This window comes from Panthera onca, chromosome D1 (assembly GCF_046562875.1).
Source record: "Panthera onca isolate mPanOnc1 chromosome D1, mPanOnc1 haplotype 2, whole genome shotgun sequence".
NCBI lineage: Eukaryota > Metazoa > Chordata > Mammalia > Carnivora > Felidae > Panthera > Panthera onca.
The window spans coordinates 6,206,462-6,231,193 of record NC_138348.1 but is presented as its reverse complement, the minus strand read 5'-3'; the positions used below and the strand labels follow the sequence as shown (position 1 = coordinate 6,231,193).

General features: G+C 41.5%; 1 protein-coding gene across 2 annotated transcripts in view; it reads left to right on the top strand.

The window, feature by feature from the left end:
* The window catches only part of PACS1 (phosphofurin acidic cluster sorting protein 1), a 153,812-nt gene that overhangs the window by 105,256 nt on the left and 23,824 nt on the right, over nucleotides 1-24,732 (top strand). For both annotated transcript variants that reach the window (XM_060607293.3, XM_060607294.3), the window contains exons 2-7: nucleotides 6,857-6,944; nucleotides 17,467-17,556; nucleotides 18,249-18,374; nucleotides 23,531-23,675; nucleotides 23,954-24,045; nucleotides 24,142-24,222. In XM_060607293.3, coding sequence (XP_060463276.1) covers nucleotides 6,857-6,944; nucleotides 17,467-17,556; nucleotides 18,249-18,374; nucleotides 23,531-23,675; nucleotides 23,954-24,045; nucleotides 24,142-24,222 — 622 coding nt within the window. The remainder of the gene's footprint in view (nucleotides 1-6,856; nucleotides 6,945-17,466; nucleotides 17,557-18,248; nucleotides 18,375-23,530; nucleotides 23,676-23,953; nucleotides 24,046-24,141; nucleotides 24,223-24,732) is intronic.

Here is a 24,732-nt window from a genome sequence, read left to right as displayed (position 1 = left end):
CAGAAGTCTAGGAATTTGGTTCTTCTAAGGATCGTGGAAAGAACCTTTTTTCCTTTAACTTGTGAGATATCTTCCCTTCCTTTCATAAGGGTGAGAGTCAGGATTTCTTGATAGGGCATCACTCTTTAAAATTGACTTTGGGAATAATTCATCTGGTTCTCTTAAAAGTATTTGGGAGCTGGTGACTGAGTCCTAACACTTTGGGAATCTGTTCCTGGTATATCACTTAAAAATAGGTTTACCTACATATAACACACACACACACACACACACACACACACACACACACAAATCCCCGAACAAGATATTTATGTAAGATAGCAGTTTATTTCTTCCTCACATAAAAAAATAAAAAGGGGTGCCTGGCTGGCTCAGTTGGTAGAGATCAGCTCTTATCTCGGAATTGTGAGCTCAAGCCCCACGTCGGATGTAGAGATTATTTAAAAATAAAAAAATTACTTATTTCACTTAGCATAACACTCTCCAGTTCCATCCACGTTGCTGCAAAAGGCCATATTTCATTCTTTCTCATTGCCAAGTAGTATTCCACTGTGTATATAAACTACAATTTCTTTATCCATTCATCAGTTGATGGACATTTAGGCTCTTTCCATAATTTGGCTATTGTTGAAAGTGCAGCTCTAAACAGAATAAACTGAGGGTTGATGGGGAGTGGGAGGGAGGGGAGGGTGGGTGATGGGCATTGAGGAGGGCACCTGTTGGAAGGAGCACTGGGTGTTGAATGGAAACCAATTTGACAATAAATTTCAAATTAAAAAATAAGTAAACAAATAAAACTTTAAAAATTAAATGAAAAATAAAATTTAAAAATCCAGAGATAAACGATCCAGGGTTGATAATAGTAGCTCCTACAGTGTCATCAAAGATCCTGGCTTCTCTCTTTCTAATTCACATTCCTAGGGCACCTGGGTGCCTGAGTCCACTAAGCGACTGACTTCGGCTCGGGTCATGATCTCACAGTTCATGAGTTTGAGCCCCGGGTCAGGATCTGTGCTGACACCTCAGAGCCTGGAGCCTACTTCAGATTCTGTGTCTCCCTCTCTATCTGCCTCTTCCCCATGCTCGCTCGCTCGCTCTCTCTCTCTCTCTCTCAAAAATGAATAAACATTAAAAAAGAAATCTAATTCACATTCCTCACACATGGCTCGAATTATCAAGGTTCCCTCATGGTCCAAGTTAACTGCAGGAGCTAGAGCCATCAGCCTACACTGCAGACCAGAAGGAGGAGAAAGAACCTGTTAGGTGAGTGGACTCCCTTTAAAAAATCTTCCCGCTCGTCATACCTAATATGTCCACTTATGCACAGGCCAGATTTTATGCATGTGTTTTCACCTAACTGCAAAAGAAGCTGAGAAGTGTGGTCTTTTATTTTAGGAAGCAACATGCTTAGCTAAAAATTGGTGCTCTGTTATTAAGCAGAAAGGGGAAAATAGATGTGGGGCAGCCAATTAGCAGACTATATAGGCGGAACCTTCCTTTAAAAAAAAAAAAAACAGCTTTATTGAAGTGTAATTGACATACAATAGACTGCACATATTTAAAGTGTTCAATCTGACAAGTTTTTACATAAATACATACTTGTGAAATCATCACCGCAATTAAGGTAATGAACATATCCATCACCCCAAAAGTACCCTTTTATAATTGTCCCTTTCTGCCCACTCTGGGCTGGGGGTCCCCCAGATCACCACCAGGTTCAAGGATTCCTAAGAGGACTCATAGGATTCAGAACATAGCCGTAGTCACAGCTATGACTTATTTCGGCAAAAGGAATACGAAAGCAAAGTCAGCAAAGAGGAAGGGTACATGGGCAAAGTCTGGAGGAAACCAGGTGCAAGCTTTCAAGAGTTTTCACCCAGTGCAGCCACACAAGATGCACTGAATTGTGACAACACCTAGAGAATACTGTTACCAGGAAAGCTCCTTAGAGAGTTAGGGCCCAGGTCTTTACTGGGGGCTCGTTGGTTGGGTACCCTCTTCCTAGCACATAGCAAAATTGCAGACTCCCAGAAAGGAAAGTTATACCTGTGGCCTGCACTGTATTTCTGTTGGACAAGAAGTTTACTACTCAGGATGCTGGGGGTAGAGCTAGGACTGAGACAGATTTGTGTCTTTATATTTTCTGTCTCCAGTTCTTTCCTCCCCTTCTCTTTCAAATTCATTCCAGTTATGCCTTCCTTTTCACTATTCTGTGAAATTGTTCTTGTTAAGGTCCGTGTGGCTAAATTGAGTCATCCGTTCTCAGTCTTTCTCTTGACCCATCAGCAACATTTGATACAGCTGACCAGTCTCTCTTGACTTCTAGAATATCCCACTTATTTGGTGTTTCTCCTGCCTCCCTGGTGATCCTTCTTGATCGCTTTGTTAGTTCATCATCTTCACCTCTTGGTCCTTAATGTGGAAGTATTCTTGGGCTTGACCCTGGTGCTCTTGTCTTTGTATATGTGCTCAGTCTATGGATCATCTCATCCAGTTTCATTTCTTTATATTCCACCTTTATGCCACAGTTACATATTAATGTTTTCAGCCCAGAGGCAGACTTCTATATCTAACTCGCTGCTCATCATCTCTACTTAGAAATCTAAGAGACCTCTCAAATTTAAAGTGTCCAGTTGATCTTAAATTCCTCAAGCCTGCTTTACCCAAAGTTTTACCCACCTCAGTTAATGATAACCGCACCGGGTTGTTTCCAGATGTTCAGGCCCAAAACCCAGGAGTTGACCTACATCTTCAATAGTGTATTCAGAATTCAAACCATTTTTTACCACCTCCGGTGCTGCCACCCTGCTACCCTACCCTCTAAACTACAAGTGGTCTACTGCTTGCACTCTGGTAGTTGCCTTCTGATTCAACTTTTCCCCCTTCCCCTCTGTTCTCCTTCATTCTATCCTATAGAACAGCTAGAACAATCCTATTAAAATATAAAACAAGCCATGTCTCTCACTTAAAGCCAGTAGCTCCCCAGACTCCCCATTCCTTGCAGAATAAGAGCCAGTCCTTATTATGGTTTGCACAGCCCTACATGGCTGCTAAGGCCCCCCACCCACCAGACGTGTATTTGACTTTATCCCACACCACTCTTACCCTTGCTCACTCTACTTCAGTTCCACTGGCCTCCTCTGTCTCAAACAGACCAGTGTGCTATACCTTAAGACCTTTGCACTTTTTTCCCTTAATGTAGAACTCCTCAGTGAGGTCTACCCTGACCAACTTACTTAAAATTACAACCCTCCTTGCCCTCTGCTTCACACTCACAATCCCCCTTACCTACTTCTGTTTTAACACATACTATGTATGTGTCAGTATCTAACATACTATGAAATTTTTAAAAATCTGTGTTTATTGTTTGTGACTCTTTTCACTAGAATATAAAAATTAAAGTTGTGACACAAATTTTTGTCTGTTTTGTTTACTGATAACGTCACAAATAACTAGAACAGTGCCTGGCTCATTGTAGGCTGATTGGATAAGTGAGAGTAATGTGACAGAACTGTAATTCAGATCTGGCTATGTCTGGCTCTAAAGCCTTCATTCTGGTCTTAAAAAAAAAAAAAAAGTAATGTGTAGTTTGTATACAGCGGGCTGCATGGGTCTTGGATCTAAAGCTCTGTGGGGTTTGGCATGTGTGTATACCCACGTGGCCACCATGATGTATCAGTTACTCTAAAGGGTTCCCTTGTCTCGTGTCCCTTCCCAATGCATGCCTCCACTTGCCTCGGTTACTGTGCTGTCACCTATCACCATGCATTGGTCTTATTGATTCTTGAACTTCATATGGATGGAATCATATTGTTTGTAGTCTTTTGTGTCTGCCTTCTTTAGACCAACATAGTATAGTGTTTTTGAAATTCATTCATGTTGTCCCATGTGTCAGTAGCTTGTTCTTTTTTGCATAGCACATTTGTTTGTCCATTCTTCTGTTGGTAGACATTTTAGTTATTTCTGATTTAGGGCTTTTATGAGTGGAGCTGCTTTGAACATTCCTGTACCTGTCTTTTTGTGGGGTCTGCCTTCATTTTCTTGGGTTCTCTTGGGAGCTCGGCGTAGGAATAGTCATATAATTAATGTCAACTGATAAACTACCAAGTGCTTTTCTTGAATGCAGTTGTACAGTTTTGCGCTCACCAGCCACACAGGGGACTTCGGTTATGCCACATCTTCACCAGCACTTGGAATTATTAGTTTTTATAATTTTAGTGTGAAGTTATTTTCTGCTGTAGAAAAACTGATTAAAACAGGAATATGATCAGGGAAGGACCCTTTCCTTTTAGGCCTTGGATTCTGTATTTTTACTGCATAAGAAGTACCCAACCAGTAAAACATACGGTAGCAAGAACATCTAGGATCATAATCTAATTCAGCCTCTTATGCATTGCGGCACCTCCAGTCAGAACATCTTGCCAGGCTCAGTCAGGCTTAGTCATCCTTGGAGCTGTCTAGGGCTGTTGCAGCCAACTGTGTGTGAGCGTGGTTTAAGCAGAAATGTATCTTATTTCTTCAGAGTTTTTCTGTTATATTAAATGTATGTTGAAAATATTTACTTGTAATTAAAATACTTTCTTCTAACTTTCTAATAAAGTGCCTTGTAGTAACTTAAATTGGGTTCTGGGCTAAGATAGGCCTAAGTTTGCATCTTGGCTCGACCAGTTTGTGTGATCTTGGTCAAGTCTCTTAATCCTTCAGGCATCCTTATCTGTAAAATGGGTGGATATATTACCCACCTGTTAGAATTATTATAAGACTTACATGAGATAATGCAGTATATAACAAGTACGTGTTACATGGTGGGTGCCTAATGAGTCATACACATTTTCTTATACTTTGAAGAACTAGAATGCATTTAAGTCCCCACATCCCTTTGAGTCATACCATTAAACACAAACAAAAAATATCTATTGAACTATTGCCAGTAGTATGGAAATCAGTGTGGTATATCTAGTTTCTAAGCAAACACTGAGAAAATCCAGTCTTGCTATTGCCTTGTTACCTCAGGTACTAAATCATTCTTGGCTTTCTTGTTGACATAGGTGCTGTGGCATAAAGGTTTATTGAGTCAGTAAACACTTGTTGGTCTATGATATGTTTTTCCTTCCTAACAAAATTCTGCTGTATTACCCGACAATTTTTACATGTTATGTAAAAGGAAAGATGGTCCAGAGCCTTATGGGACATGAAAAAGCTGAGGGCAAGGAGTGTAAGTCATTACTCGTCTTCCCCTCTGGTGTGTATAATCTCCATGAGGCTGCGAACCACATCCCTCTACAATTCCAACGACTAACCTGGTACCCAGAGTACAAGAGACGCTCACTAAATGTATGGAATGTGTAAAAGGGTGAAGAAGGATAACAAGCAGAGGGGAAGAAGCATGTGTCCCAGATTCAGTTCTGTGACTCTTTATATCTTGGATATAGATACATCAGTCAGAAGCTAGAAAATGTTTGCTTTGGAAAGAAACAAAAACTTAACCCGTTGAAAGCGTTCATAAATAGCAGCCTTCAATGAGGAACAAGACAGCATATCCAGTCTCTTCCATTTGTTCATCCAGTCGTGTTCCCTTTCCTTTCTAGCAGGGCTTGAAGATACATAGTTGAACAACACAGTTCATACGTTTCTTAACAGCCAACTCTGTGGAATATAATAATCCCTTTGATGTTGGCAGAACCAGAGTTCCTTTTGGGCCAGCATGTCTCTGCTCTGAAGGGAAAGAGAAACCTATAATGCTGTGGGTAGGCATTGAGGGGGAGATTTTGGAGGAAAGAGCATGAACCCAGGTGATCGCAGTTTAATAAACCTGAGCATGTTTTAGGAGCACAGGTGAGGTAGCTCTTGCTCCCAGCGCTAGTCAGTGAATGAGGAGGCATTAGGAAGTTATAACATTTTATCTAACAGATGTTTGCTGAGCAGCTATACTATGCCAAGCCCTTTGGTAGAAGGCCAGAGGTGTGTGTCACCCAAGGACCTAAAGGAGACTCAGTATGACTGGAGTTTAGAGTATGAGGAAGGAGCACAGAGAGCTGAGACAGATAGAAAGCAGGGGCAAGATAGCTGCAGCACGGGAGAGAGAGGAAGCATAAAATGGAGTCTGAGAACTTGTTATGACTCTGGTAAGCAGCATCCTTTGTGTGAGTCCCCATTTGTCAGAGCCTCTCCAAGGAAGAGAATGTGCTGGATTTGAACCACTTAAACCAGAAGTAGAAAGGCAGTATCCAAAGTTTCCCTCCCAACTCTTCCTAGAAGACCAGGGTAGGCCTGTTTTGGTAAGGCAAGGTCAAGTCAAATGACAGTTGCTGACTCCAGAGCAAGGGACAGTCCTGTCTCTTTCAGTTAGGGGGAACTTCCTCATTGGGTGGCACTGAAGATTTTCTGCACACCTCAAGCACAATTCAACTGAAACCCAAATTGTGGCCATTTAAATCATTTTCTGCAAACGGTGTCTATTTTGTCTGTGTGGATTATCTCCTTGTTGCTACAGATGTACATCTGTAAATGTTTCAGGTGTGATCAGATGTAAAGTAGAAGAGGGACTGGATAAGCAAAACAAACATCTGTACCTGTCCTTGGTCTCCCCTCAGAAATTTCTCCCACATATGAGGGAAAAAGTGTGTCAGTTTTAGCTTGACATCAATGGGCATCCGCAGAGATTCATGGAAGAATATACCTTTTGACACTTGTTTATAAAAGTTAAACAGGAGAGTGCTTTTTTACTAAAGGAGGACGCTGTTTGGCATTCTAACATTCTTTCTTTAGGTAGAGCGGTTTCCCCATCAGATCATCTATCACTTTTCTCCTAAATTCCTTACGTTTGACTGGATTGTCTTTCTCAAATTTTTTGTAGGCTATTCAGCTTGACCCTGAAGAAACTCGTCATGCTAAAAGAAATGGACAAAGATCTTAACTCGGTGGTCATTGCTGTGAAGCTACAGGTAAGTTGAGCAGGATTGTTCAGGGTCCAAGGAAGCTGGATAACTTTATGCCTGCTGTTGGGACTTGAGAAATACTGATGAGGGTCTGCCTCTCCCTTCCTCCCCTCCCCTCCCCTCCCCTCCCCTCCCCTCCCCTTCCCTTCCCTTCCCTTCCCTTCCTCCTTTCCTTTCCTTTCCCCTTTCCCCTTTTCCCTTTCCTTTCCTTTTCTCCTTCCTTCCTTCCTTCCTTCCTTCCTTCCTTCCTTCCCTCCCTCCCTCCCTCCCTCCCTCCCTCAGCCAAACAAGGAGCAGGAGTATAAGATGACTGAGCTCATGAGACTTAAGGAGTCCCAGTTCTGTCTCTTAGTTAAACCACTCGGTTTCTTTAAACTTTAGTGTCTTTGTCTGAAGATTTAAAATGGTTCTTCCTGCCTTGCATATCTAACAGGATTAGTATGAAGATCAAGTGATACAGATGCTAAAGTGTTGGATAAATGATTCAGAAATTGCTGTGGTGGCCAGTGTTTGTTTCGAGGTTTTCTATAGGGTAGAAGAAATTTATAGATTATTGTTTCAAATTTGGCAATTAAAAACTTACTGAACATTTTAGCTTCTGGGCAATCCACCCACTTATTCTTTATACTTATTCAGTATCTTAAAGGGACCCAAAATATTTCACAAACATTCGTACTCTAAGCATTCCAAAAGTTCAGGAAAGAAGGGAGAAACTGAACTACAGGAAGGTTAAGGAATTTACCTGTTGCCAGCTAACTACCAGGTAGCAGAAGTGGTACCAGAAACTAAAGAGCAGGTAATTTATATAGTCATTAAACTCCACTACCAGGCCTTCCTTAACTGGTAAGTCCTTCCTAAGGATGACTCCCTAGAGTTTACTGAGATTCTAGAGTCATTAAATAATGATTGGATCCTTTAGCTTAAGAATGGTGTATTTAGTGAATTCTTACTGGTTGGAAAGTAGTGAACTGTATGGTAACTCCTACTAACCAGCACAGTTTATTAGCTAGATCACCTATTATGAGCAGTCTATTGTTCTAATAGTGGCCTCATTAAAATCCACATCTGTGGCACTCCCAGTATGTGTCCCCTACACTGAGATCCTCAGCTCTCTTTCTGAGATAAATACGTTATCTTAATTTAGTCCTCAAAACTTAAAGTATTTTAATTACTCTTTATGAATGCCTGCATGTCCCACTTTATATTTTGATTTCCTGTTCATCTTTGTGCGTGTAATTCCTCCCAATTCTGTGAAACATTCCCAGGCATCCTGAGTTGAAAAAAACAAGTACACGGCAACGATGTGCAAGTGGAGACTTACAGTGTCTTTTCTTTCTGTCCTGATTTTATACCCATTTCTAGGTCATGGGCAGGGTTCCAGTTTTCAGGAACCATTGCCTTTGCTATAAAAGCTGTTGCTTTCCAGTACAAACACTGTTGGTATGGTTTTAAAAGTTCCCTGCTGCTTTTGCCATCCCCACAGTCAAATGCCTTTGCCAAAAGAAATAATGTCCTTTATTTCCTGATTAAATATTTAACATTCTGTAAAATTTAAAATTATACCCAAAAACTATAAATATCCTGAATTTTTTATTGCTTTACTTCCAAGCAGCTGAAAGTAATTACAGATGTTATCACACTCATTTATCCAGTGGCTTGTTTATTCATTTATTCGTTCATTTAATACATATTTACTGAGCACCTATTGTATGCAAAGCATTACTCTAGGCACAGGGGATACAGCAGTGAGGGGATAAAACAGAAATGGGAAACATGCATAAAGCACTTCTGCTCATGGTGAAGTATGCAGTTGTCTTGAACAAACACTTGTGCAATTGAGTTGTGAATTAAAATAGTTGCTTTTGTAACGGAATAGCATTTTTATGTGAAAGAAGGGCTTACAGACAAACTGGTTATTCAGACTCGGCTACTTGGAAGACATTTTCTTGAAAATGAACAACCTATCACTTAAAGGGAAACAACTGAGAATCTTTTGGGCCAATGATAAATAAAATTTGATCTTTCATGTGAAAATTAGAATTTTGGAAAATGTGTCAGTATAAGCCTGACAGCTTCCCAGTTCTTAAGGACTTTACTGAAGAGATCAGTGGTGATAGTAATGGCAGTGGTTTTCTCAGTTGTATAGTAAAATGTGTAGAAAGGTTTGCCTGATTCAGTGAACCCGTGTTTTCCAAATGACCAGTGCATGAGGTTACAAAATCATGCTGGGTAAAAGATCTGTTCAAAGAACAAAATAGACCAATGGATTGGGTTTTGTTTTTAACATTTTATTTTGAAACAATTTTAAATTTGCAGGAGAGATGCGGGGATAATATATAGAGTTTCTGTATTCCCCTCACCCACCTTCTCCCAATGTTAACATCTTTCTTAACCATGGTACCTTTATCAAAACTAAGAAATTATCATTGGTACAATACTATTAACTAAATTAAAGACTTTATTCAGATTTCTCAGTTTTGCCACTGATGTCCTTTTTCTGTTAATTGGATTTTAATATGTAACAGTGCTATAAAAGTCTCCTCCTTTTTTTTTTTTAACTTTGTATCTCTTTGAGTGTGGATTTTTTTCATATACCCAACCAAAACAATATTTTGCAACAAATTGAATACAGAAGCAGGTAGGAGAATCCAACTATTAGTCAGACATTAAAGAGATTTGCAGAAATGTAAAAGAATGCTGTCTCCTTCATACTGCTGTTGGAAATGTAAAATCATGCAGCCACCTTAAAAATAGTCTGGCAGTTCCTGAAAAGGTGTGACATAGAGTCATGAGGTGGCCCAGCAATTCTACTCCTAGATATTACCCAAGGGAAATGAAAACATGTCTACATAAAACTGCACATAAATGTTCATTGGCAGCATTTATTCATAAGAGCTAAAAACTGGAAACAAACCAAGTCCATTGACTGACGAATGGATAAGTGAAAGGTGGTATATCCATGCTACAACATGGATGAAGCTTGGAAACATTGTGCTAATAAATGAAAGAAGCCAGTCACAAAAGACCACATGTCGTATGATTCCATTTATATGAAATGTCCATGATAGGTACATTGATAGAGTCAGAAAGTAAATTAGTGGTTGCCTGGGGTTGGGGGTAGAGGGTGAGAAGATTAGTAGGGTGACAGCTAAAGAGTATCGGGTTTCTTTTGGGGGTGATGAAAATGCTGTAGAACTTATTGCGGTAATGTTTGCACAGCTCTGAATATACTAAAAGCTATTGAAATGTACACTTTAAATGGGTGAATTGTATAGTATTTGAATTCTATCCCAATAAAATTGTTTAAAAAAAAACATGCCATCTTCTTACTAAATTGTTTTTGTTTTGGAAAAGACATTTTTCATTAAAAAATGTTCTTATGTAAACATGTGAAAGGTTTATTATTTTTAAGTGAATTAATACATATTTTTATTATATTTTTAAAATATATTATTTATTTGAGAGAAAGAGAGCACGAGCAGGAGGGGCAGAGGGAGAGAGAGAGAGAGAATCCAAGCATGCCCCTGTGCTGTTAGTGTGAGCCTGATGCAGGGCTTGAACTCATGAACCAAGAGACCATACCCGAGCTGAAACCAAGAGTCGGACACAACCAGCTGAACCACCCAAGCACCCCTATACATATTTTTAAATGTCTCAGTTTAAATTCCTAATATGGTAAATACTGATAGTTGTACCTACATAAACAAAAGCTACTTGGATGTGTAATTTTTGTGTGTGGGGCTTGATCTCATGGTTCGTGAGTTCGTGACCTAAGCCGAAACCAAGGGTCCCAACTCTTTATAAATTTTTTTTAATGTTGATTTATTATTGAGAGAGAGACACAGAGCATGAGCAGGGGAAGAGCAGAGATGGGGGGAGACACAGAATCTGAAGCAGGCTTCAGGCTCTGAGCTGTCACCAGAGAGCCCAATCGATGCAGGGCTCAAACCCATAAACCACGACATCATGACCTGAGCCGAAGTCGGACACTTAACCAACTGAGCCACCCAGGTGCCCCTCTACCTATTTTCTCAAAATATTACTACAGGACTCTTAAAATTTTAGGTGACCATTCATGAATAATTTTGCATTTAAAAAGGAAACATTTAAAACACTAGGAACCCAGGTTCCTGGGTGGCTCAGTTAGTTGAGTGTCCAACTTGATTTCGGCTCCCATCATGATCCCAGGGTTGTGGTATCGAGCCCCACATCAGGTTCTGCACTGAGCGTGGAGCCTGCTTAAGATTCTTTCTCTCTCTCCCTCTGCCCCTCTCCCCCACTCACACACACTCTCTCTCAAATAAAAAATAAAAAAACAGCAGGAACCTAATTATTAATGCAGTAATAATACTCAATAATGGGTATTTTTATGCACTATAAGTAATGATATTGTAGTATCAGATATAAAGTGTCTTGCTTCTATACTGCAAATGAAGATCTACTGTTATATAGCTTAAAGATGATATGTAAAGGTACTAAAGATAATTCTGAAATTGGACCCAAGTAGGTAGTGCCCTAGGCCCTGGAAGAAGCAAGTACTGTGGCCCATGAAGAGCAAATCTTTGGAGAAGGACGAGAAAGATGAGAATAGTAGTGCACCATGCTTTGAAAGCACCAGTGCTCACTGTGATCCCGGGACTGCCCTGTACTCTATGTCCTGTTACCTGCACACACAGATTGGTTTTAACAGGTTTGCAATTCAGATAATGCAATTGGGAAAGAAAGTTTTACAAGTATTTATAGCACATATTTGGATAGTGAGAGTTCAAACAATAAGGGCTGTTGCTATTGGAAGGAGATATGTCCTGTGGGGAAATAAATAAGATAAAGGGATCTAGCATGCCAGAGGTGAGAGAAGTTAGGGTGGTCAGGGTAGGCCTCATTGAGACATGACATTTATGCAAAGACTTTGAAGGTGAAAGGAGGGAGCCATGCAATATCTGGAGAAAGAGCATTCTAGGCAGAGGGAAAAGGCAAAGCAAAGCCCTAAGGCAGGAATGTTTCTGGCAGAACCAAGAGGAAGGAAGTGGTGGCCAGTGAGGCTGGAGAGGAACGAAAGCAGAAGGAGGTGAGGTCAAAGACGTAAGGTGTAGTGGGGGTGCTTGGGTGGCTCAGTCAGTTAAGCGTCCAACTTCAGCTCAGGTCATGATCTCAAGGTTCGTGAGTTCGAGCCCTGCATCGGGCTCTCTGCAATCAGCATGGAGCCCACGTCGGATCCTCTCTTTCTCTTCCCCTCCACCACTTGTGCTCGCTCTCTCTCTCTCTCTCTCTCTCTCAAAAATAAACATTTTTTTAAAAAAAGAAGGGAGGAACAGGATATGTGCAGATAATTACAAAGTCTCTGGCTTTCGATCTGTGTGAATTGGAGGGTTTTGAACAAAGAAGTGATGGGATCACTGTGGCTGTTGTATAGAGAAGAGACTGTAGGTAGGGAAGAGGAATGAGGAAGACCAGTTCGTTAATAGGCCATAACAGTGGTTGAGGCAAGAGATGAGGGTAGCACCGGATTGTTTTCTTTTCTTTTTGAAGTTTATTTAAGCAATCTCTGCACCCAACATGGTGCTTGAAGTCACAACCCCAAGATCAAGAACGACGTGCTCTACAGAATGAGCCAGGCAGGCACCCTGCCAGAGGTTTTCCCTAAACAACTAGCGGGTGGAAATGCCATTAAGTGAGATGGAGAAGACTGGCTGAAGCAGGTTTGAGGGAAAGATCCAAAACTCAGCTTATCATGTTATGTCTGAGATGCCTATTAAACATGCAGGAGGAGATGTTGAATAGATAATTGAATATATGGGTTTAGAGTCCAGGAGAGAGGTCTGGGATAGAGAGATAATTTGGAGAGTATATTTAATTAAGACCTTAAAATTGGATGAGATAATTAGGAGTGGAGTGAGTGACTGCAGAGAAGAGAACAAGTCTAAGGATTAAGGCCCCAGGCACTCCAGCATTAGGAAGTCAGAGAGGGGAGGAAGGACCGGAAATCGAAGCCTAGAGAGAACAGCCAGAGGATAAGAGGAAATCAAAGAGAGTATGGGATCCTGGAAGCCAGATGAAGGAAGTGTTGCTGGAAGTCAAGAGTGACTATCAAAAGGCGCAGATAAGCCCAAGGAGATGAGAATGGGTCATCAGGTTCTTTAAAGTGAAGGTTATTTGAGACCTTGTCAGTAGCATTTTTGGTGGGATGGTGGAGATAGGAAGGTTGACTGGAATGCATTTACAAGAAAAATGAAAGCAGAGGACTTCAGGAGAGCAAAAATAGACAGCTCTTGAGTTTGCTAAGGGAAGGCGAGATAGGGGTTGGTAGCCAGCAGGGCACATGGTGACAAGAGAGGGTTTTTTGGGGTTGTTGTTTTGTTTTAAGATCAGAGAGATAACAACATGTTTGCTAATAGAAATGATCCAGAATAAAGAGGAAGGTTGATTTTGTAGGACCTGAAAGACTGGGTAGAAGAGTATCTGAGCAGGTGAGGAGGGATGAGTTCTGGTGCCCAAGTGCAGTGGTTGACTTCAGATGGGAGTAGGGCCTCCATCTGTATAACAGGAGGGTCGGAGGGGACATGAGCACAAATGTGCTAAGTAGGTAAGTGTGCTGGGAGTTGTGGGAGCCCTTTTCCTAGTGCTTCTGTCTTCTCAGCTAAGTAGGAATAAAGGTTATCAACTAAAGTGAGGAGAGGTTAGGAGGTGTTAGGGGTTTGAGGAAAAATGCATCATCAAGCAGAGCAGAAAAGGGGAAAGACTTGGGAAAATACAGAGTAATTGCCAGACTGTCTTGTCAGCCCACTACAGATTCAGGGACATGTATTAAAGACAGACCAGGCCGCCTGATTATATGATTCCTTCTGGGCATGTTCAGCTAGTGCAGTTGGACTTCAACAGAGTTGTAATTTACCAAATGACTATGGCAGACTAGCAGCAGGGTGTGTGCAAGAACATGTTTATTTATAAAGATTGACTGTGGCATTTAAGCTGGGTAAGGAGGAAAGAGGGACAGCAGGGCCATGAGGAAAATTGAAACAATGGAAGGATCTTTGGATCATAGGCCCCGGCAGAAGAATTATTGTTGACAAACCAGAGAGAATGAGCTGAAAAGATAGGTGTAATCAGAGAGTGGGGTACATGAAACTGAGATTAGATATTGCTTGTAATTATTGGTAATGATAAGATTCAGCATGTGATCATGTGGGTGAGTAGCTAAGACAAGTGTGAGGACAAGATCATTGAAAGAGAGGGATTATGAGATTGAGGCAGCCAAGATGTTGGAAAGAGCATATATTGAAACCATAGAGCGTTATGGCTGAGATAGTACCGGGGAAAGGAACAGTGAGTGAGGAGCTGAAATCAAGAAATAAGCAGAAATGACTACAGTTAAAGATCCCAGCCACAGCAGGGAATAGAGGGTCATATGAACTGAGGGTATCAATTCAGAATAGGGTTTTTGGCGAGGTGGAAGGGAGAATGTTCTAGAGCTGGTGATGAAAATAAGGAGGACATCTTCCTCATCTCCAAGCCAAGTGTGCGTATTACAGGAGAAAAGCAACCACCGTTTGAGAGAACTACCCAAGAAGCATGTCCTCAGTGGAGGTGAGGTTTCAGCTAGAACAGTGTTTCTCAGCAGCAGCACTCTAGACATTTGGGCCAGATCATTGTGTTGTGGGGTCTGCTCTGTACATCATAGGATGGTCAGCAACAACCTTGACCTCTACGCTCTAGAAATACCTCACATACACACAGATACCACCCCAGTTATAACAACCAAAAATATCTCTAAATATTGCCAAATGTTTCCTACCTTTTGTTGAAACCACCACTATATATATAAGCCACATTCTGAATTCTCTCAGCGTTTCTGAGATTCATTTTACAGAGATTTTAAAAATCATTGAACTCAGGTGAAAACTTTGTCAAGATTCTTGTTTGTAATAGCGGTTACTACAAAAAGTGTTTTCTAACAGACAAGGCAGAATTTCCTTTGTTATTTTAATTGGTATTCTATTCTAGTTACAAAACTATTCTAATTACAATTCTATTCTAGTTACAAAAACATTCTGAAATACTGTATTTAGATTTTCCTTCCTGCATTAAGCAAAATTTGCATTTTGTAAAAGCAAAAGTTGGGAGTGCTTGGGGTGGCTCAGTTGGTCAAGTGTCCCACCTGAGCTCAGCTCATGATCTCACAGCTCACGAGTTCTAGCTCCACATTGGGCTCTCTGCTGTCAGCACAGCTCATATGCGTGCGCTCTCTCTCTCTCTCTCTCTCTCTCTCAAAAATAAATAAAAATATTTTTTAAAAATTAGAAATGGAGGGACGCCTAGGTGACTCAGTCTAATTAAAAATAATTAGAAATGGATAAGAAACCTAAATATAAAAACTAAAATTATAAAAATTCTTTTTAAAAAAATTTTTAATGTTAATTTTTGAGAGAGAGTGACAGAGTGTGAGTGTAGGAGGGTTAGAGAGAGAGGGAGATGCAGAATCTGAAGCAGGTTACGGGCTCTGAGCTGTCAGCATAGAGCCCAACACAGGGCTCAAACCCACGGACCGCGAGATCATGACCTGAGCCGAAGTCAGAGGCTTAACCAACTGAGCCACCCAGTGCCCCAAAATTATAAAATTTCTACAAGGAAGCAGCAGAATATCTGCTCCAACATGGCAGAGTAACTTCACAGTCTTGGAGTAGGCAAAGATCTTTTAGATAGGAGCCAGAATGCATTAACCATTAAAAAATAATAAAGTAGACTTGGTCAAAATTAAATACTTCATCCAAAGATACCATTAATAAACTGAATAGACAAGAAAATAATTTACAATACATATGTCTGACAAGTGACTTGTATAAATAAAAAAACTCTTACAACTCAAAAACAAGTTAAAAAAACCTGGATGAAAATGTTTGACCAGGCACCTCATAGAGATTTACATGGAGATTTACAAATGATCAATAAACTAATGAAAATGTGCTTAATAGTATTAGTCATCAGGGAAATGCAAATTGTAACCACAGTGATATTCCACTGTGCGTACCCATTAGAATCCATGAATCAAGACCTGATCACACCAACTGCTAGTGAAGATAAGGAGCAACTGGGGCTTTTAGACACTGCTCCTGGGGTGGGAATGGTACCAACACTTTGAAACTGGTCTGGCAGTTTCTCATAAAGTTAAGCATACATCTACCCTAAGACCCAGCAATTCCTTTCTTAGGTGTTTGCCCTAGAAAAAGTAACACATATGTCTATAAAGACTTCTAACAAGAATGGCAGCTTTGGCCATAGTAGCCAAAAACTAGAAACAACACAAATGTGAATGTTCAGCAACAGTAGAATAGAATTCTACTCGGCAATAAAAAGGAATGAACTGCTAATATATGCAACACCCTGTATGAACCTCAAAGATGATGTTTGAAGAAGCCCAACCAGAATAGCACATACCGTATGACCCCATTTATACGGAATGTTAGAATCGGTAAAACTAACCTATGGTGAAAGAAGTCAGAACAGTGCTTGCCTCTGAGAGAGCAGTGTAGGATTGTCTGGGCAGGATCACAGAGTTTTTCTGGAGCGATAGAAATGTACGTCTTTCTTCTTTTTAATTTTTCATTTTATTTTAGAGAGAGTATGAGCCAGGGAGGGGGGGAGAGAGAGAGAGAGAGAGAGAGAGGGAGAGGGAGAGGGAGCGAGAGAGAATCTCAAGCAGGATCCATGCTCAGCATAGAGCCCAACATGGGGCTCAGTCTCACAACCCTGGGATCATGACCTGAGCCAAAATCAGGAGTCAGACACTCAACCGACTGAGCCGCCCAGGCACCCCGGAAATGTTGCATATCTTGAGGCAGATGCGGGTTACATAGGTATATGCATTTATCAACTCATTGATCCTGTGTGTTCAAGATGTAGACATTTCACGGTTTTTAAATCTCAATTTTTTTTGAAAAAGTAATTTATACAAATTTATTGGCATTCCTCAGGCCCTCCTGCTGATCTCTTTTTACACTTTAGGAATAGTTTGGCCCAACTTTAGAGCTAAAAATGCTGGGTATCTAACCCATTCTTAGGCTGGAAGAAGTGGAGCTGAAAGGAGAGGTTCCTGGGAAAACATTAAGCGGGGACCTGAAAGGGGAGTGCCTTAGCTGTGTGCAGAAGCACAAATGAGCATCCAAGAAGAGAAAGAAAAAGCATGTGAAAAGGCAAGACAGTGCAAGTGAAGTGTCAATTTGCGAGGAAGAAGGGAGGCAGAGGTGAGCGTGGTGCTGCTACCTGCCTGACTCTTCTGGGGAATGTTGGAAAAGTCACGTCCAAAAATAAACCACTTTTATGTGAAAATCTTTTATGAACATACAACATAATACATGTAAAATCATACTTACGGTATGGCTTGATTTTAATGAGTATAATAAAAACCGATAAAATATTTGGTAAGAATGTTTGTAGAGTTTAAAAGTTGTTTGCAAACTTAGTATTTCTTTTGGTCTGATTTTTGATGACACGGATTTGACCTTTTTTTTTTTTTTTTTTTTTTTGGTTTCAGGGTTCAAAAAGGATTCTTCGCTCCAACGAGATCATCCTTCCAGCTAGTGGACTTGTGGAAACAGAACTCCAATTAACCTTCTCCCTTCAGGTGAGAAGCTGCTGAATCTTAGGTCACTAATGTCTAGCCTAGTCCCCAGGTAGTCCTGCAGTCTGGAGATTTTTCTATCCCAGAGCAGCCACAGCCCAATGAATGAAAGTTACCCAATGAATTGAGCTTCTGTGGCTAGCCTGGAGGGCTGAAGCAGTCACTCAGCCAGCCACAGTGAGGATGCTGAGACCCGAGTTCTTTTTTTTCCCTTTCCTTGGATAAGGCTGTTGGTCCCCCACCCAATCTCGCTCAGCCCCGTTACCTCTCCTTAGTAATCTGCGGCACACACTCCAGCTGAGTGTGTCCCCTTCAGTCTCATTCTGCCCCCATGTTGTAATCTCAATTCCTTCCCTTCTCCTTATGCCTCTTTAGTATGTCTCTCTCTCTCATCACAATCCCAGGATCCCAAATTGAAGCATATGGAGAAAACATTTGATCACTTGGCAAAGAAAGAGGCAAAGTTCTGAACACGTGTGTACCACAGAGCTACAGAATGGAAATCAGGCACCAAGGAGAATCGAAGCCTCAGCGGCAACTTAATGGTGTCTCCTTCACCCCTGGTTCCCCCCACGCAGCCCCCTTGTACAGACAGGAGATAGTGAAGCACGGAAGGATTGCATATCCTCCAACAGGACCAGAACCCAAGGGCCCAGGAGCTCATTAACGATGCTTGACTCTTTTGTACTTGGCAGTACCCTCATTTCCTGAAGCGAGATGCCAACAAGCTACAGATCATGTTGCAAAGGAGAAAGCGTTACAAGAACCGGACCATCTTGGGCTATAAGACCCTGGCTGTGGGACTTATCAACATGGCAGAGGTGAGGGGGCACAGTCTCCAGTCTTTAAGTCCGAGAGTTTGTGAGGCACACCAGGCCCAGCCAGTTGAGCCTGCTAGCAAATGATTTTGCCAGCCTAATGGCTGGGTGTTTCATTTTATTTTACAACTTAATTCTGTTTTTGGAAATTCAGGATATCCCAAGTAATTGTTCTTTTTTTTTTTTTTTAACGTTTTTATTTATTTTTGAGACAGAGAGAGACAGAGCATGAATGGGGGAGGGGCAGAGAGAGAAGGAGACACAGAATCGGAAGCAGGCTCCAGGCTCTGAGCTGTCAGCACAGAGCCCGATGCGGGGGCTCAAACTCACGGACCGTGAGATCGTGACCTGAGCTGAAGTCGGATGCTTAACCGACTGAGCCACCCAGGCGCCCCAGTAATTGTTCTTTTTATCCCAAGTAATTTCTCCCTCACAAAATGTTTTTCTTTAAGTTTCAAAGAAAATTCAAACTTAGAAAAATTGTAAGAGTAGTGTAAAGAATGCCCATATACCCTGCACTCAGATTCTTCAGTGCTAACATATTACCACATTTGCCTTATTTTTCTCTCTATATATAAACATTTATGCATATTATTTTCTTTTCTGAACCACTGAGAGTAAGTTGCAGACATGATGCCCTACTACACGTTAATGCCATACTATGTTAATTTCTTAAAAATAAGAATACTCTCCTGTGTAGTCAGCATCATGCCCACCATAAAGGTCAGGACATCAACACGGATATAGGATCATCATCCAGCCCACGGCCCCCGCTCAGATTGTGCCAAGTGTCTCGATAATATCCATTACAGGCCCAGGATTTAATCTGGGATAGTGTTCATTTAATTGTCTTGCCTTTTTAGTCTCCTTCAATTTTCATCAGTCCCTCAGATTTTCCTTGTCTTTCATTCCTTTGACTTTTTTTAAGAGTACAGGCTAGAGGCACCTGGGTGGCTCAGTCAGCTGGGTGTCCGACTTCAGCTCAGGTCATGATCTCACGGCTCATGACTTTGAGCCTCACGTCAGGCTCTCTGCCATCAGCACAGAGCCCGCTTCAGATCCTCTCTCCCTCTCAATAAATAAACTTAAGGAAGGGAAGGGAAGGGAAGGAAGGAAGGAAGGAAGGAAGGAAGGAAGGAAGGAAAAAAAAAAAAAAAAAAAGAGTACAGGCTAGTTACCTCGTTGGATGTTCCTCAGTTTGGGTTTGTCTGATGTTTTCTGAAGATTAGATTCAGCTTATGCATTTTTGGCAGAACTACCACAGAAGTAATGCCGTGTTCTTCTAAGTGCTACACAGGCAATGCTCCACGTCGATTGGTTCCATTTCTGGCGAGGTTAGCTTTTATTGCTTGGTTAAGATGATGTCTGCCAGGATTTCCAACCTAAATTAACACTTTTTTTTGTATTTCCCAATTTAAAACAATATTTTATAGGGAGATGTTTTGAGACAGTGTAACAAACCTTTTTTCTCATCATATCTTCAACTAGTTTTACCATCTATTAGTGATTCTTGCCTGGATCAATTATTACTTTGGTGCTTGCCAGTGAATTTCTAATCCCATCATTCCTGCTGCATATATTAATTCATTTTCTATTGTAAGGCAGAGCTTTCTCTTCTTCCCCATTTATTGATCATTTCACTTATATGTGTTAGTTATGGACCTGTGGATTCCTGTTTGCTTCAGTGGGGTTCAATCTGTTTCTATCTTTTTTTTTTTTCATGCTTAAATTATCTCAGATTTGGCCAGCAGGAACCCCTCCAAGCTAGTCCCTATATCTTTTTTGATATGTGCCATCATTCTTTATACACTTCTTTACTTTCTGGTACAAAATAGCATCTTGTACTTTCCCTGACCCAGCCTTGGAGTGAACTGATTCTCCGAAGAGTCCTGGTTCCTTTTGGCGGAGAATAGTATTTAGAAACCATTGGTTTCTAAATGGGTTCCATGACTATTAAGAGTTATTTTCCCAGCTGGAGTGTCATTGCTTCTACTCCCCCTGAACAGACAGAGCTAGGAAATGTATCTGCATATGTGCTTATGCTCTCATACACACATACATACACACCACACGCATGTCATACCTGTTTCCCTGTCTGTCTGTCTGTCTGATCATGAGCTCACACATTCCAATCAATTCTAACCCAACACCATTGGTCTTATGCTTGCCTTTCCCCTGTCCATTGTTCTGATTCCCTCCTCCAGCAGGATGAAAGCAGGCTCCCATTATCTTCAATATGTTTGCTCATTTGTGTAGTTCCCTTATGTGCCAGATAAATCCTCTTAACCCTGACAAAGGGGGAAAAAAGGGGGCCACAAATAAGTTTTATTTTTTTATTATTTATTTTAAACCGAAGCAATGCTTTATTGCAACGACAAAGCACCAATTCAGTAAGGCATTGACACATGGAGATTCGAACAAATGTCTCTGAACAGAGATGTAGCAAGACTGCTTTTTCAAGTTCTTAAAAACAGGTTCTCAAATCAAAAATCAAAGCATCGGAGCAATCAAAAAAATAATACACCATCATGAAGAATATATATTCATAAATACTTATACTAGTAACAAGGTTTTTGGCTCTATAACTTTTGGCAAATTCCTTCAGAAAAAAATTAGTGTAGATACCAACCATAAAGTGAAAAAGTGTTTTCTTCCGTGGAAACAAAGAGCCAATTTGAAAGTAAATCTATACAGAAAATACCATTATCCCCGGTGAAAAAAGCTGAATATGGATGGATATCTCCAAGACACAACAGATTTTCTCTTTTCAGAGGTTCCACCTGTAGGGGCCATGAAGCATGTTCATTTCAAACATCACAGTATAGCCCAGCAAAACCTTGGGGCGCCTGGGTGGCTCCGTCGGTTGAGCGTCCGACTTCAGCTCAGGTCATGATCTCGCGGTTCGTGAGTTCAAGCCCCGCATCGGGCTCGGTGCTGACAGCTCAGAGCCTGGAGCCTGTTTCAGATTCTGTGTCTCCCTCTCTCTCTCCGACCCTCCCCCACTCCTGCTCTGTCTCTCTCTGTCTCTCAAAAATAAATAAATGTTAAAAAGAACTTTAAAAAAAAAAAACCTAGGTCAAGTGGAGGAGCCTCTATAAAAAGTAGTGTCAACAATTCCATCCAAATAATACAAGCTCTAAGGAGAAGAGGAATTCAAGGGAGACAGCAGTCTCTCTTTTTCCCCTTTTCCAAGTTTTCTTGTTTTTAATCTCCCTACATCTGAAACCAAAAGATCATTCAATTCAATCCTTTTTCAAAGATTTTGGAAAAGCAGTCTGTGAAGAAAATCCCTTTAGTGGGGAGGGAGGTCCAGTCATGTCAAAGATGACTCGCTTTGACAAGCTCTACAAGGAAAACCATCCTGTCCACAAGTTATCCTTGTTCCTCCTGGTTGAATTCAGGTCAGCTGATGGATTGCCTAGTTCGCCCAAGACATTTCATTTGACTGAAATTCTTCACATCTACACATGTATGTATTCTGTTTACAAAGTTTCATCACATGAGGGGTGCCTGGGTGGCTCAGTCAGTTGAGCGTCCAACTCTTGATTTCAGCTCAGGTCAGATCCTGGGGTCGTGGGATCAAGGCCCGCATCAGTCTCCTCACTGAGCATGGAGCCTGTTTGAGATTCTTGCTCTCTCTCTCTCTGTCCCTCTACCCCACTCACGCTCTATCTAAAAAATAAACAAATATTTTTTTTTTAAGTTTTATCACATGAAACTAAATTATGTCAGTATGTTTTTTGAGGTCTAAGACCCCAGTTTGTACTATGAAGAGTTGTTCTTTAAATGCTTTGTCAGCAGAGGTTTTACATGATACTGGTAGATTTTCTGGTTTATTTGTTTTTTAATTTTTTTTTTAACGTTTATTTATTTTTGAGAGAGAGAGAGACAGAGCATTAATGGGGGAGGGTCAGAGAGAGAAGACACAGAATCTGAAACAGGCTCCAGGCTCTGAGCTGTCGGCACAGAGCCCGACGCGGGGCTCGAACTCACGGACTGCAAGATCATGACCTGAGCCGAGGTTGGACGCTCAACCAACTGAGCCACCCAGGCACCCCGATACTGGTAGATTTTGAGAGCAGGCCCCCCTTTTAAAAACTGAAGTCCTATCAGTACATCATTTCTTGTCATCAGTAGCAGGGATTTTCCATCAATTTCCTGTTCCCAGAAAGCACTAGTTTGCTCCTCAAATCCTGCTGTTTGGAAATAGTTGATGACATGCATGACTTCAGGATCTAGTGGCCTCCCATTCTTCCATTCTCATGAAACACCCTGCATGGCTGGCATGGAGAGGTCTTCCCCCTGTGCAGAGCTCTGTGGCTGCCATGCTCCCAGCTCCTGTGGAGCTGGCCCACAGTCAGTTTTAAAACTTAGGTCTGGGGGCGTCTGGGTGACTCCGTCAGTTAAACACCCAGCCCTTGGTTTCAGCTCATGTCATGATCTCACAGTTGATGAGTTCGAGCCCCACATCAGGCTCTGTACTGATGGTATGAAGCCTGCTTGGGATTCTTTCTCTCTCTCTCTCTCCCTCTCTCTCTGCCCCTCCCCTGCTCACTCACTCTTTCTCTCTCTCAAAATAAATAAATAAACTTAAAAAAAAACACAAAAACTTATGTCTGTGCTTTAGTACATTAAATAGGAAAGTTTCTGTGACCTTAATAAATAGAATATATGAGATTGTGGCAGCCCATCTATCTTTCCTCTTCAGGTTTTGAATCAGTATGAGGGACTATGGGGAGTGAAGTATTATGGATGCCATATTTCCCCACCTGTGTTTTCTCAGGTACTATAGATCGTTTTTCCCATTGCCAGACACAGGTGATCACCATCTGCAGGCTGTCCCCAGCCTGGAGAACTAGTTCTCTGTCGAGTACTAAAACTAAAATGTAGTCCCAGAGATTAGCCATCATTTTCAGGCTCGAGCCTCGATTTTCTTTTAAGCACAAGGCCTGACCAGTGACTGGCACTTCTGGAGATAATTTTCAAGTAGGAGTTTGAAGGCAATGGCAGAAAAGTAGGCCTGGATTTGAAAGATAGTGAGAAAGAAAATGTATTAGCAGAATGTCATTCCCATCGGCTTGCACATCCATTTGGATTTATCAAAATGGACAACTCACCTCCCCTAGTAAGGCATTTGCATTACTGCCCTGTGGTCTCAGGTGATGCAGCACCCTAATGAAGGCGCTCTGGTGCTTGGCCTGCACAGTAACGTGAAGGATGTCTCTGTGCCTGTGGCAGAAATAAAGATCTACTCTCTGTCCAGCCAGCCCATTGACCATGAAGGAATCAAATCCAAGCTGTCTGGTAAGATGTATGTGGTATCTGGAGGCCCTGTGGGTCAAGAACAAGCCCATCACCTGTTCCCCGTCCTGGGAAAGCTGAACTTGATGGGGCCTAAAATGTTCTTGTGAAAGAGAAGTTTAGAGATCCCTCAAAATAAAACATGGCTTACCATGGCTGTGGCCCTCGCCTCTCCCCCAGACCTATTTCCGCCCGACGAGAGCCCTGATTCCAGCCAACCAAATTCTCTTAGGCCAGATCTTCACACTTCAAGGTTGTCTTACTAAGGTGTCTCTTTCCAGATCGTTCTCCTGATATTGACAATTATTCCGAGGAAGAGGAGGAAAGTTTCTCATCAGAACAGGAAGGCAGTGATGATCCGTTGCACGGGCAGGTAACTTTCCACAGCCCCTCACGTGTAGTGTCTTGAGAAATAATTCCAGACCCTCCTGGGGTTCCCTAACTTCATTCCATGCCTTTACCCACTTAGGACCTGTTTTATGAAGATGAGGATCTACGGAAAGTAAAGAAGACCCGGAGGAAACTAACCTCAACCTCTGCCATCACAAGGGTGAGCCTCGAACGTCTGGGGAATGTTTACCTGAGATTTTCAATTTGGAGGTAGGATGAGAGTGCTATACTGAAACCTCCTGGAGTCTTTTTAAAAATCTGCACATGGCCGTTCCCTGAAGGTTCTGGTATACCCCTCTATCTCCTCCTCCTCCTCCTCCCCCACCCCCACCCCACCCCCACCACTACCTAATTAAAAGTCACTGTTGTAGAGAAGCAGTGTTACTTATGGGAGTGTGTTATATTTTTCAGGTTATGTCAGGATAGAAAATAGGTTGAGAAACCCTGTTTTAGACTTTAGAGCAGAAAATGCTTTATCGAGAAGCAGAACACCTCAGACACCCCATGTTCCCTCTCAAGGAGGTTACTTCAAAGTATGTCCTGCCTACCACATAGACAGACCCAGTCTTCTCTAGGGGTATCAAATTTTTAATCATTTTAACCCAGAAATAATAAGCTAGTGCTTAGAACTGTAAGCAATTGGTAAGGTCTAATTCCATTGGATATAGTT